Source organism: Microcaecilia unicolor, chromosome 2 (genome assembly GCF_901765095.1).
Source record: "Microcaecilia unicolor chromosome 2, aMicUni1.1, whole genome shotgun sequence".
Lineage (NCBI taxonomy): Eukaryota > Metazoa > Chordata > Amphibia > Gymnophiona > Siphonopidae > Microcaecilia > Microcaecilia unicolor.
This window is the reverse complement of record NC_044032.1, coordinates 12,996,174-13,008,672: the sequence shown is the minus strand read 5'-3', so window position 1 is coordinate 13,008,672 and position 12,499 is coordinate 12,996,174. Positions and strand designations below refer to the sequence as shown.

At 44.8% G+C, this 12,499-nt stretch overlaps 1 protein-coding gene across 2 annotated transcripts in view; it reads left to right on the top strand.

The window, feature by feature from the left end:
- TLN1 (talin 1) overlaps window positions 1–12,499 on the top strand; it is a 407,659-nt gene that overhangs the window by 109,745 nt on the left and 285,415 nt on the right. For both annotated transcript variants that reach the window (XM_030192770.1, XM_030192769.1), the window contains exon 4: window positions 8,108–8,205. In XM_030192770.1, coding sequence (XP_030048630.1) covers window positions 8,108–8,205 — 98 coding nt within the window. The remainder of the gene's footprint in view (window positions 1–8,107; window positions 8,206–12,499) is intronic.

Below are 12,499 nucleotides of genomic sequence, written 5' to 3'. Positions count from 1 at the left end.
CGTACCACCCGGGCAGGAAGGGCGGGGATTCTATTCCAGGTACTTCCTTGTGGAAAAGAAAACAGGGGGGATGCGTCCCATCCTAGACCTGAGAGGCCTGAACAAATTCCTGGTCAAAGAAAAGTTCAGGATGCTTTCCTTGGGCACCCTTCTGCCAATGATTCAGAAAAACGATTGGCTATGTTCCCTGGATTTAAAGGACGCATATACTCACATACCGATACTGCCAGCTCACAGACAGTATCTCAGATTCCGCCTGGGCGCACGGCACTTTCAGTATTGTGTGCTGCCCTTTGGGCTCGCCTCTGCCCCACGAGTGTTTACCAAGTGCCTCGTGGTGGTAGCGGCCTACCTACGCAAGCTGGGAGTGCACGTGTTCCCATATCTCGACGATTGGCTGGTCAAGAACACCTCGGAGGCAGGAGCCCTCCGGTCCATGCAGTGCACTATTCAACTTCTGGAGTTGCTGGGGTTTGTGATAAATTACCCAAAGTCCCATCTCCGGCCATCCCAGTCTCTGGAATTCATAGGAGCGCTGCTGAATACCCAGACGGCTCAGGCCTACCTTCCCGAAGCGAGGGCCACCAATCTCCTGGCCCTGGCTTCGCAGACCAGAGCGTCTCAGCAGGTCACAGCTCGGCAGATGTTGAGACTTCTGGGTCATATGGCCTCCACAGTTCATGTGACTCCCATGGCTTGTCTTCACATGAGATCTGCTCAATGGACCCTAGCTTCCCAGTGGTTTCAAGCCACCGGGAATCTAGAAGATGTCATCCGCCTCTCCACCAGTTGCCGCACTTCACTGCTCTGGTGGACCATCCGGACCAATTTGACCCTGGGACGTCCATTCCAAATTCCGCAGCCCACGAAAGTGCTGACGACGGATGCATCTCGCCTGGGGTGGGGAGCTCATGTCGATGGGCTTCACACCCAGGGTCTGTGGTCCCTCCAGGAAAAGGATCTGCAGATCAACCTCCTGGAGCTCCGAGCGATCTGGAACGCACTGAAGGCTTTCAGAGATCGGCTGTCCTACCAAATTATCCAAATTCGGACAGACAATCAGGTTGCGATGTATTACGTCAACAAGCAGGGGGGCACCGGATCTCGCCCCCTGTGTCAGGAAGCCGTCGGGCTGTGGCGTTGGGCGTGCCGGTTCGGCATGCTTCTCCAAGCCACGTACCTGGCAGGCGTAAACAACAGTCTGGCCGACAGATTGAGCAGAGTCATGCAACCGCACGAGTGGTCGCTCCATTCCAGAGTGGTACGCAAGATCTTCCGAGAGTGGGGCACCCCCTCGGTGGATCTTTTCGCCTCTCAGACCAACCACAAGCTGCCTCTGTTCTGTTCCAGACTTCAGACACACGGCAGGCTAGCGTCAGATGCCTTTCTCCTTCATTGGGGGACCGGCCTCCTGTACGCTTATCCTCCCATACCTTTGGTGGGGAAGACCTTACTGAAGCTCAAGCAAGACCGCGGCACCATGATTCTGATAGCGCCCTTTTGGCCCCGTCAGATCTGGTTCCCTCTTCTTCTGGAGTTGTCCTCAGAAGAACCGTGGAGATTGGAGTGTTTTCCGACTCTCATTTCGCAGAACGACGGAGCGTTGCTGCACCCCAACCTTCAATCCCTGGCTCTCACGGCCTGGATGTTGAGGGCGTAGACTTCGCTGCGTTGGGTCTGTCTGAGGGTGTCTCCCGGGTCTTGCTTGCCTCTAGGAAGGATTCCACTAAAAAGAGTTACTTTTTCAAGTGGAGGAGGTTTGTCGTTTGGTGTGAGAGCAAGGCCCTAGAACCTCGTTCTTGCCCTGCACAGAACCTGCTTGAATACCTTCTGCACTTATCGGAGTCTGGCCTCAAGACCAACTCAGTAAGGAATCACCTTAGTGCGATTAGTGCTTACCATTATCGTGTGGAAGGTAAAGCCATCTCTGGAGAGCCTTTAGTCGTTCGATTCATGAGAGGTTTGCTTTTGTCAAAGCCCCCTATCAAGCCTCCTACTGTGTCATGGGATCTCAACGTCGTCCTCACCCAGCTGATGAAACCTCCTTTTGAGCCACTGAATACCTGCCATCTGAAGTACTTGACCTGGAAGGTCATTTTCTTGGTGGCAGTTACTTCCGCTCGTAGGGTCAGTGAGCTTCAAGCCCTAGTAGCTCATGCTCCATATACCAAATTTCATCACAACAGAGTAGTGCTCCGCACCCACCCAAAGTTCCTGCCGAAGGTGGTGTCGGAGTTCCATCTTAACCAGTCAATTGTCTTGCCAACATTCTTCCCCAGGCCGCATACCCGCCCTTCTGAACGTCAGTTGCACACATTGGACTGCAAGAGAGCATTGGCCTTCTACTTGGAGCGGACACAGCCCAACAGACAGTCCGCCCAATTGTTTATTTCTTTCGACCCTAACAGGCTAGGGGTCGCTGTCGGGAAACGCACCATCTCCAATTGGCTAGCAGATTGCATTTCCTTCACTTACGCCCAGACTGGGCTGGCTCTTGAGGGTCATGTCACGGCTCATAGTGTTAGAGCCATGGCAGCGTCGGTGGCCCACTTGAAGTCAGCCACTATTGAAGAGATTTGCAAGGCTGCGACGTGGTCATCTGTCCACACATTCACATCACATTACTGCCTCCAGCAGGATACCCGACGCAACAGTCGGTTCGGGCAGTCGGTGCTGCAGAATCTGTTTGGGGTGTAAATCCAACTCCACCCTCCAGGACCCGAATTTATTCTGGTCAGGCTGCACTCTCAGTTAGTTGTTCTTCGTAGGTCAATTTTCTGTTGTACCCTCGCCGTTGCGAGGTTCAATTGACCTGGGTTCTTGTTTTGAGTGAGCCTGAGAGCTAGGGATACCCCAGTCGTGAGAACAAGCAGCCTGCTTGTCCTCGGAGAAAGTGAATGATACATACCTGTAGCAGGTGTTCTCCGAGTACAGCAGGCTGATTGTTCTCACCTACCCTCCCTCCTCCCCTTTGGAGTTGTGTGTTTCATCTTTTGCTAGTCATTCAACTGGCGGGAGCGGTCGCGCACGGGCGGGAAGACGGCCGCGCATGCGCGGTGGGCGTGCCCTGCGTGCCGACCGTCCCGCGAAGCTTTTTTCCGGTTGGTGGGGGCTGCCGCGGACGTCACCCAGTCGTGAGAACAATCAGCCTGCTGTCCTCGGAGAACACCTGCTACAGGTATGTATCATTCACTTGATGTCAGGAGAGGTGAGCAATTTCACAGGTTCTCCTGTTTGAAGTCCTTAGTGATGGAGCCTCTATGTCTGGCTTCCTTTGTTCTTAGCTAGCTCTGCTCCCAGATATGACAAAAGGTATGTTAATCAGGAGTAATTGAGAGACAAAAGGGCTATTAGGCCTCTCAGCACCATTTGGTCCATGTCATCCTCAGTGGTTCCTGAGGGAGGGGGGAGAGTTTATCAGAAGCTGGTCTAATATTAATCTAAGTATGTCAAGCTGGTTTCATATTAATATAAGTATGTCCAGCAATAATTTTGACCTCCAGCACTCCTGACATCTATGTCTGATCTTCAAGGCCCTGAAAAGAAATGACCCAGAGTATCTGAAGAATAGGATGATCCTCCACACACCACCAAGGACACTAAGGGCCTCTGAAGGACTTTCACTAATCACACCCTCTCCAAAAGACATTACACGATGTGATACTCGCAACCGAGCCTTCTCCGGAGTAGCCCCCACACTCTGCCTGAAAGGCTGCGCTTAACACAAGACTACCTCTACTTCAGGAAGCAGGTGAAAGCTTGGCTCTTCAACCAAGCCTTTAATGGAACAAGTAATTAACTTGTTAGTCTCATTCACACACACAAGGATTGACTTGGGCTGCACATACTGCAGCGGGACATGTTTATCCACTCCTACCCTAGCTGAGATAATATTTAACCATTTCTCTGACCTCACGTGCAACTTTCTTCAAATCAATCTCCTTACTTTCTAATTCCTCCTACTTTCTTATTCATCTATATGTTACAACTTTGCCTTACCCCTCACTACCAATTATAATGTTCTAGTACATATTGTGTTGTCATTGCAAGTAGTATACCATGCCATACTTTTTTTTACTCATGTTTGATCTATTCTTACTATAGAGTCAAGTGGCCCAGGGGTACCCACCTCACCATCTCAGATTTTGATGAAATTTAGTACATAGTTTGTTTATGATAAAAAACTAAGCTGTGCAAAAGTTTAGTTAAAAAGACTAAAAATTGGAGGTTCTAGGGGACCTCAAAGGGTTGCAAAATGTCGCCTGAGCAAAAATGACATTTTGGGCCAACTTCCAGAAGCTGTAAAACTGGAAGTTTTAGTAATACAAGGGGGATATTTGGAGAACCTGCACTACTTTTAGGGCTTAATGAACTGGCAAAACCCCATGTTCCTAGTCCTCTTACTTTTTGAATGGTTTCGGCTCAAACTTTGCCAAAAAAACGGCAAAAATCAATTTACAGCGATGTTGGCCTTTCAGGTTGATTTTTGGTAGGTGTACTAAATGCATGGCTGTAATGAGGCATTCCAATTTGCAGCACTTTCCTTCAAGTGGTTGAAAAATTATAAGCGTTCAAATATACCGCCTTGAGTGAATTCCTTCAAAAAGGCGGCAAATAAATCCTAATAAATAAATACTCTTTCCCCCCTAGTTTTAAAACTTGAACTTTGTACCACAGCATTAACAGATAGCCTCTAGCATGCACTGCAGGACCTAGTTTAGTCTTCATCCCGCCCTCCCACCCCTAGGACAACTCTTCATTTGTAGTCAGTTATTGTAATTAGGATAACAAGCAAGGAGTGCTCTTACAAAGTTTTAAATACATTTCATTACCATCTAAGAAGGAAACGTTAAATAAATCACACAATATATCATATAAACTAAAAGACATTTTCATAATAGGCTAATATCCAAGCCCAAAAACAATCAAGTGTTTTTTCAAGACAAGGTACATGCACACAGAGATACCATCCTTCCTTTCATGCGAGAGGCAGAGCAAGAGGATGGTAGGTAACGAGACCATGGTAATTGATCTGCCTATTTTCAATCTATCACATTTTACATTGAATGATATTCACACCAGAGTTCTCCAAAAAGGTCTGTCCTTTGTGCCTTCCACTCCATATGATTCGTTTCAAACCAGAATTGATTTGTACAAATTTACCAGAAAGTTAAACTACTTAATTTTTTTCTGAACAATCATCAGTATATACAGAAAGTTCTGTTGTAAGAAAGAAATCTAAATGGAATCCAGCAGGTCTCATGGATCCGCAAATTCAAGCTTTTCAGAAATGCGTTCTAGCGGAAATCTCTACATTAGAACAACAGAAACACATGAGACATTTTAACCTGATGAAAGCAGAGAAACAAGCTTTAAAAGACCTTTCCACTAACAAAGAAATAGTCATTAAACCTGCCAGTAAAGGTGGAGGGACAGTTGTCTTAGACAGAAATCATTACATATCAGAAATCAACAGACAAGTCTATGATCCCACATATTATTTACCTTTAGACTCTGATCCTACCGAAGACCTATAAAAGGATATTAGGGAGATTGTTCAGTTTGGACATTTAGCTGGCTAGATCACTTATAAAGAGAGAGATTTTTTACTGGTAGAACATCCAACCATTTCAACAGTCTGTATCCTACCTAAGATACACAAGAACCTGCAACACCCCCCAGGCAAACCAATTATATCAGCTAATGGCTCTATACTTGAATCCCTCTCTATATTTGTTGATCATTTCCTAAGACCCTTCGTTCCTGCCATTGCATCCTGTGTGGGTCGCTTTTACCTTTTTAAATAAAGTATCTTTATTATCCTCCTTGGACTTACCTCACTGGTTTGTTTCATTTCTCACGGTATCGTGAGGTCCTTCTCCTCCTCTTTTTCTTTCGTTTGCTTAAATAAAAATCAGACAAAAGATTGCAAATTACTACTGTCAAGTACTGAGCATGATGTACATAGGAACAACAAACATAGTTTGAAATGTCTAGATGGGAGAGTTAGAATATATTACTCTAAATGAAAAATTAGATATGATAGGCATCTCTGAGACCTGGTGGAAGGAGGAAAACCAGTGGGACACTGTCATACCGGGGCACAAATTATAACGTGGTGGAGGGGTAGCGTATATTAAGGAGGGCCTTGAATCAAATAGATTGAAAGTTCTGGATTGAAATTCCATGTGTAAAGGGAAAAAGGGTAGTGATAGGAGTGTACTACTGTCCGCCTAGCGAGGATGAACAAGACAGATGTAGAAATGTTAAAGGAAATTAGGGATGCTAACAAATTGGGCAACACAATAATAATGGGAGGTTTATACTACTCCGAGTACATAAGTATTGCCATACTGGGACAGACCGAAGTCCATCAAGCCCATAATCCTGTTTCCAACAGTGACCAGTCCAGGTCACATGTACCCGGCAAGATCTCAAAACAGTACAATACGTTTTATGCTGCTTATCCTAGAAATAAGCAATGGATTTTCCCCAAGTCATTTTAATAATGGCTTATGAACTTTTCTTTTAGGGAACTATCCAAACTTTTTTTTAAACCCCACCAAGCTAACTGTTTTTACTACATACTCTGAGTTTAATTACACGTTGGCTTCCTGCTTGTAGGAGACACTGCTTTGGTACAACTATCATGTCTGGATTGATCTGGAGGGATGCTAATGAAGGCAAAATTTGATCGATCTTGCTACTTTTCTTTCCTTTAGTTCCTCTATACCAATTCAGAACGGTTCCTGTTGTCTGAATTAGATTGCATAAGGGTTCATTGGAAGAGCATGTTGTGTGTAAACAAGAGGCATTACTACCTCAGAATTGTTCCCAGTTCTCTTTTTGTTGTCTTGTTCATTGTTATTGTTTTGATTGTCTATTTCTATTTGGGATCTAGTTGAAGGGGTAATAATAATAATAATAATAATAATAATAGTGATATAATCTGCTTTGATACGAAAATACTGGTTCCTACTGGGCTGCATAAGACACTTATAGGATCACTTTCAAGTCAGTAGTTCTCAGTCTCCACCTGCTGGTTGGAGAACCCTCATGTGTCTGGATTGATCTGGAGGAACTAAAGTTAAAAAAAAAAAAAAAAAAAAGCAGGTAGGAGAGAATTTCTTCTTTCCCTTTATCCAGCTTCTGAGAGATGAGTGTTTTAGTATTCCGATTAGGCTTTGCTATATCCATGCAGAGTGCCGTCCTAATTTACTGGTCAGTATTCAGCCAGCGGTGGTCAGTGTATTTTAAGTGCTGACCGTGGCATTGAACATCAGTGGCTGGACGTTCAACGCCGGCTCATATCTGGGCACTGGCATTAAATACCCAGGTAAGACTGGACATATCTCGGCTGTCAGATGTTATTTGTGTCATAGCCGGTGCCAGCTGGGATCTGCATAATGGGATGTCAGGGCCCCCCCCATCCGATTTTCTCCCCCCCCCCCCCCCCCCCCACAGACCCGCCCCCAAACAGTCTGATCCCCCAACCCATGTCCGAGGAGGCCCCTGGGCCTGCCTTTCTGTGGGTGACCAGGGCAAGAACAAACCTTACTCGCTCCTGTCCCTAGTGAAATCCAGACTGCCCCAATTTGACTGCCCCTATCGGACTGACTGTTCACTTGTCTTTTAGATTGTAAGCTTTTTGAGCAGGGACTGTCCCTCTATGTTAAATTGTACAGCGCTGCGTAACCCTAGTAGCGCTTTAGAAATGTTAAGTAGTAGTAGTTTAGCGGCAAAATGGCTACTGTGACATCTAGCGGAGGAAGTGGAGGAGTAACCTAATGGTTAGTGCAGTGGGCTGAGAATCGGGAGCAACCAGGTTCAGTTCCCATTGTGGCTTCTTGTGACCCCATGGAAGTGGCTTAATCCTCCAGGTACAAATGTTTAGATTGTGATCCCTCTAAGGACAGAGAAAGTACCTGTAGTAATAAGGAAACTGCTTTGCAAACACAGTATATAAAGCAATTAATGTTAACATTTATAGAAATGTTTAGTAGTAGACAAGTGACAAATTGACAGTAAATGAAAAATGAACTTATATAATGTCCTGATAAAATAAATCTTAAAAAACTATTTAAACAAAACACTGTTGTTTTTTTAGCCACAGACTTTGGCCTATTTCTGTCAGATGAAGATCCTAAAAAGGGCATCTGGCTGGAAGCTGGGAAAGCCTTAGACTACTACATGCTACGGAATGGGGTAAGTGATTTGACCATGAACTCCAATGTTACTGCATTCCTGTTCTCGTGATCTGAAGACCCATCCTCTTTCTGGTTTCCTGTAGTTTCTCTTGTGCCTCTTCTGTAACTTGTTCCTGTCCTGCCTCATCTAACTTTCCTATCCTGCTCCTCTGTATTCCATTTCTAGATTCTAATATCCTGATAATCCCCAAACTTTCCCTTTTTTTTTGTTTCCTTTTTCTTACTGGTAAACACTCCTTTCTGTATGTTGTTTCTTTAATGACTTGCCCAACACTTGCTGTGATCGTCAGTCTTGTTGGCTGTGAAGCATTCCCTTATGGCTTAGTTTTGTTTCCTTTTATTTCTGTATAAGAACATAAGAATAGCCATATTGAGTTCGACCAATGGGCCTTCCAACAGTGGCCAGTTCAGGTCATAAGTTTCTGACAGAATCCCAAATAGTAGCAAGGTTCATGCTTACTGGTACCAGGCACAAGCAGTGACTTCTCATGTCTATCTCAATAACAGACTATGGACTTTTCCTCCAGGAACTTGTCCAATCCTTTTTTTTAAACCCAGATACGCTAACCACCGTTACCACATCCTCTGGCAGCAAAGTCCAGAACTTAACTATTGTTTGAGTATTTCCACATAATTTCATTGAGTGTCCTCTAGTCGTTGTACTTTTTTTTTTTATTTTATTTGCATGAAGTCTTTATTGACAGTTAAAACATATAATAAGAAACATAAAGCAACATGGGCTATATAATACGCTTCAGCCCGGCATAATATACACCTTTTTACACCAGTTTTAACTTTCCAGAAGGTAACAGTATAAAACTTCAAGGCTTTATAAACTTATTAACATTTTTTCTGTTTCCCCCCCCCCCCCCCCCCCCCCCCCCCCGAGTCCCTTCCCCCCCCCTCCTGAAGCCCCCAGCAAAACTCCCAGTAATCTGATCTCTAGCCTCGCTTACATTATGCATAAAGGATAAAAGGTTCCCAGATCGAGTGCCACTTATTTTTCTGATTGCGCTGCTCCGCTAGGAGCCTCTCCATCTCGCAAACATACCTCAGCTTGTGAAGCCATCTCACTATTGGAGGAATCAAGGGCAGATTCCAGCAGGAGGCTATTACAACCCTGACTGCACTTGTGGCTTGCCGCGTCAGTGCCTGTTGGGCAGGCGAAAGGCCCGCAGCCTTTGCAGAAAAAAAGGCAGGGTTCTAGGTTATCATGCATCCCAGCCACCTCTGCAGCTACTATGGATCGATTTCCAAAAGGCTCGTATTTTCACACATGTCTACCAAACGTGCCCCATTGTACCTCTAACGCCACAACCCCTCCAGCACAAACCCGCCGAAGCGGGGTATATACGCTGAAGGCGCTCAGGTGTCAGATACCATCTAAACAGCACTTTTACTGCATTTTCTTTGAAGGGCACGTGAGAAGTCCCCCTCGCCGCCGCTCGCTCTATCCTCTCCCACTCTGCCTCCGCCAGGTCTAAACCTAGTTCCCTCTGCTAACCCATTCTATGAAGAGTATAACGCGGGGCTTGCAAAGTAATACTACTATATAAACGGGATATTAAGTCTTTGTACTTTTGAAAGAGTAAAAAATCGATTCACGTCTACTCATTCTACACTACTCAGGATTTTTTAGACTCTCAGCCATATCTCTGCTCAGCTGTTTTTTCCAAGCTGAAGACTTCTAACCTCTTTAGCCTTTCCTTATATGAAAGGAGTTCCATCCCTTTATCATTTTGGCGTCTCTGAAAATTCTGCTATATATTTTTTGAGATACAGCAACTACAGTTAAACACAATACTCAAGTGAGGTTGCTCCATGGAGCAATATAGAGGCATTATAATATTCTTTGTCTTATTTTGCATCCCTTTCCTAATAATTCCTAGTATCCTGTTTGCTTTTTTGGCCACTGCCACATTAAATTTCATTTGTCAAGGTCTTCCCAAAATTTTTCACAATCCGCATGTGTTTTAACTAGGGCAGCACGTTGATTAAACTGTTTAATATTAATCGCATGATCTGAATGTAAAAGTTGAAATAAATTTAGCATTTACACAGTTATTTACATTTTTAATTGATCCTAAACATTCAACCAATAACTGATTCCATTTTCCTAAAACAAAGTAGTTTCTTCAGGATGTGAAAGGCAATTCTGTGAGCCTGCGCATAGGCCAAAAGTGGCTTGAATATATTTGATTTAGCTGGCTTCTTTCTCAGTAGTAGCTGTAGGTCAGCTACATTCAGGTGCACTAAGTATTTCCCTGTCCCCAGTAAGAAACTAATTTTGTGACAATGGAAGGTTAAGTGACTTGCCCAAGATCTGTCCCTCTATCACCCCCCCCAACCCCATCCCTGTGGTCTGCAGAGTTAGCTTCACAAAATGAAGGCCCGTGTGCAGTTTTCTAAACAGTTTACCCAATTGTACAGTGGGAGGAGGTCATGGCAGAGCGAACAAGTCAGGGTGAGCTGCAAGGGGACCTGGAAAAGAAAAGATGAAACGTGCTGGGAAAGTGCAAAATGTACACATACAATTATGACCCCTATTTTCTAACGCTTTGGAGCATTTTACCACTGCTTTAAAAAAAACCCCCGAAAAAACCAACGGTTTCCAGACTGTAGAAATGTGAATTTCAACAAACAGAACCACTTGAAGGGTCTTTTATTTAAAAACCTGCTACAAAGAAGACAAGAATAATAATTTTTAAAAGATTTTTCTTTCTACTTTCGAAGTGATCACAAAGGGGCTTACAGGTGGTTTTGTTTTCTGCATGTTGATATCACCACCTTGTGTCCCTCCTCTCAAATGTTGTATGTCTAGAGGTGATTTGCGAATAACAGATTGACTGACTACTAGAGTTGGGTTGCTAGTGTTTGGCTTTAACCACCTGGCTTCAGGCTACTTGGAGGGTGGGGGGAATACAGGGTTGGAATTGAAAAGCGCAAAGTAAGTTGTCAACTGACTGAAGCCCTTTTGTTTTACCCAAGGCTGTATTTTTTGATGCTTTTATACCCCTCCCCCAATCCCCATCTTTCTTGCTTCCTTTTTTTTTTTTTTTTTGCTGGCACCTAGTTCTTACATCTTCAGCAGCCCTCTCTCCTCTGTGACTGCTCCTTCCTGCTCCTCATGGCCGCTGCACTGAAAGTACGCTGCTCTCACTTGGCACAAAGCCTCTGTAACAGGAAGTTCCGCCTTTTCTGACAGAACTTCCTGTTACAGAAAGGCTTGGGGCCAGGTGAGACGCAACAGCCTGATTTCAGTGCAGCAGCCATGAGAAGGAGGAGCATGCAGAGGAGAGGGGTCTGCCAGAGTGTTGGAGAGCTAAAGCAATGCTGGATGTCTTTTGCTTGCGGGTCGGGGAGAGGCGCCATTTAACTTGCGTTAAATTTTTAAAGTGAGTCAAACATTTAGGGGCCCTTTTACAAAGGTGCGCCAAAAAATGGCCTGCGGTAGTGTGAGCGCATGTATTGGACATGCGCTGGACCATTTCTCCATCGCGTCTGGAAATAAGGGGGGGGGGGGGGTTGGAGGGGGCCAGGAAATGGACAGTCAGCAAAATGAAAACCAGTACGCGTCTATGGCCTGAGCCCTTAACGCCACCATTGACTTAGTGGTAAGAGCTCACACGTTACCCGCGTGGTAACCGTCCAGTGTACACCATCTGCTGATTTCCGTCAGGAGCGCCCCGCGGTAGAAAATAGCATTATTTTCTACCACGTGTTTTCGGCATACGCCAAATTCGGAATTACCCTTAGCCAGGCGATAATGCTGATTTGGCGCGCTCGTGTTAATGCATTATTTATTATTATTTATTTATTGCATTTGTATCCCACATTTTTCCACCTTTTTGCGGGTTCAGTGTGGCTTACAATAGGAGTTAAATGTTGGAAATACAATTTGTTACATATTGGTTATGGATTATATCTTGTCTAGTTATGCGAAACAATCAAGTGTCGTTGAGAGTGTAACAATGGAGCACAAACAGTGAAACATTGGAAGGAAATAATGGGAGCTTAGAGGGTGATAGGGGGCATAAAGACATATAATATATATCTTTCTGTGATTGAAGGTATGAATGATGTGATATTACGAGAATGAGAGTTCCGAGGTGAATGTGTGTTGCATTCGTGGATAGTAGGTGTGGTCTTTATGTGTTTTGGTTCTCTCCGTAAATCTGTTCGAAAAGATGGGTCTTCAGTGATCTGCGGAAGGAAGCTTGCTCGTTGATTGTTCTTAGGTTGCGTGGCAGTGTATTCCAATATTGCGTGCTCATGTGAGAAAAGGTTGATGC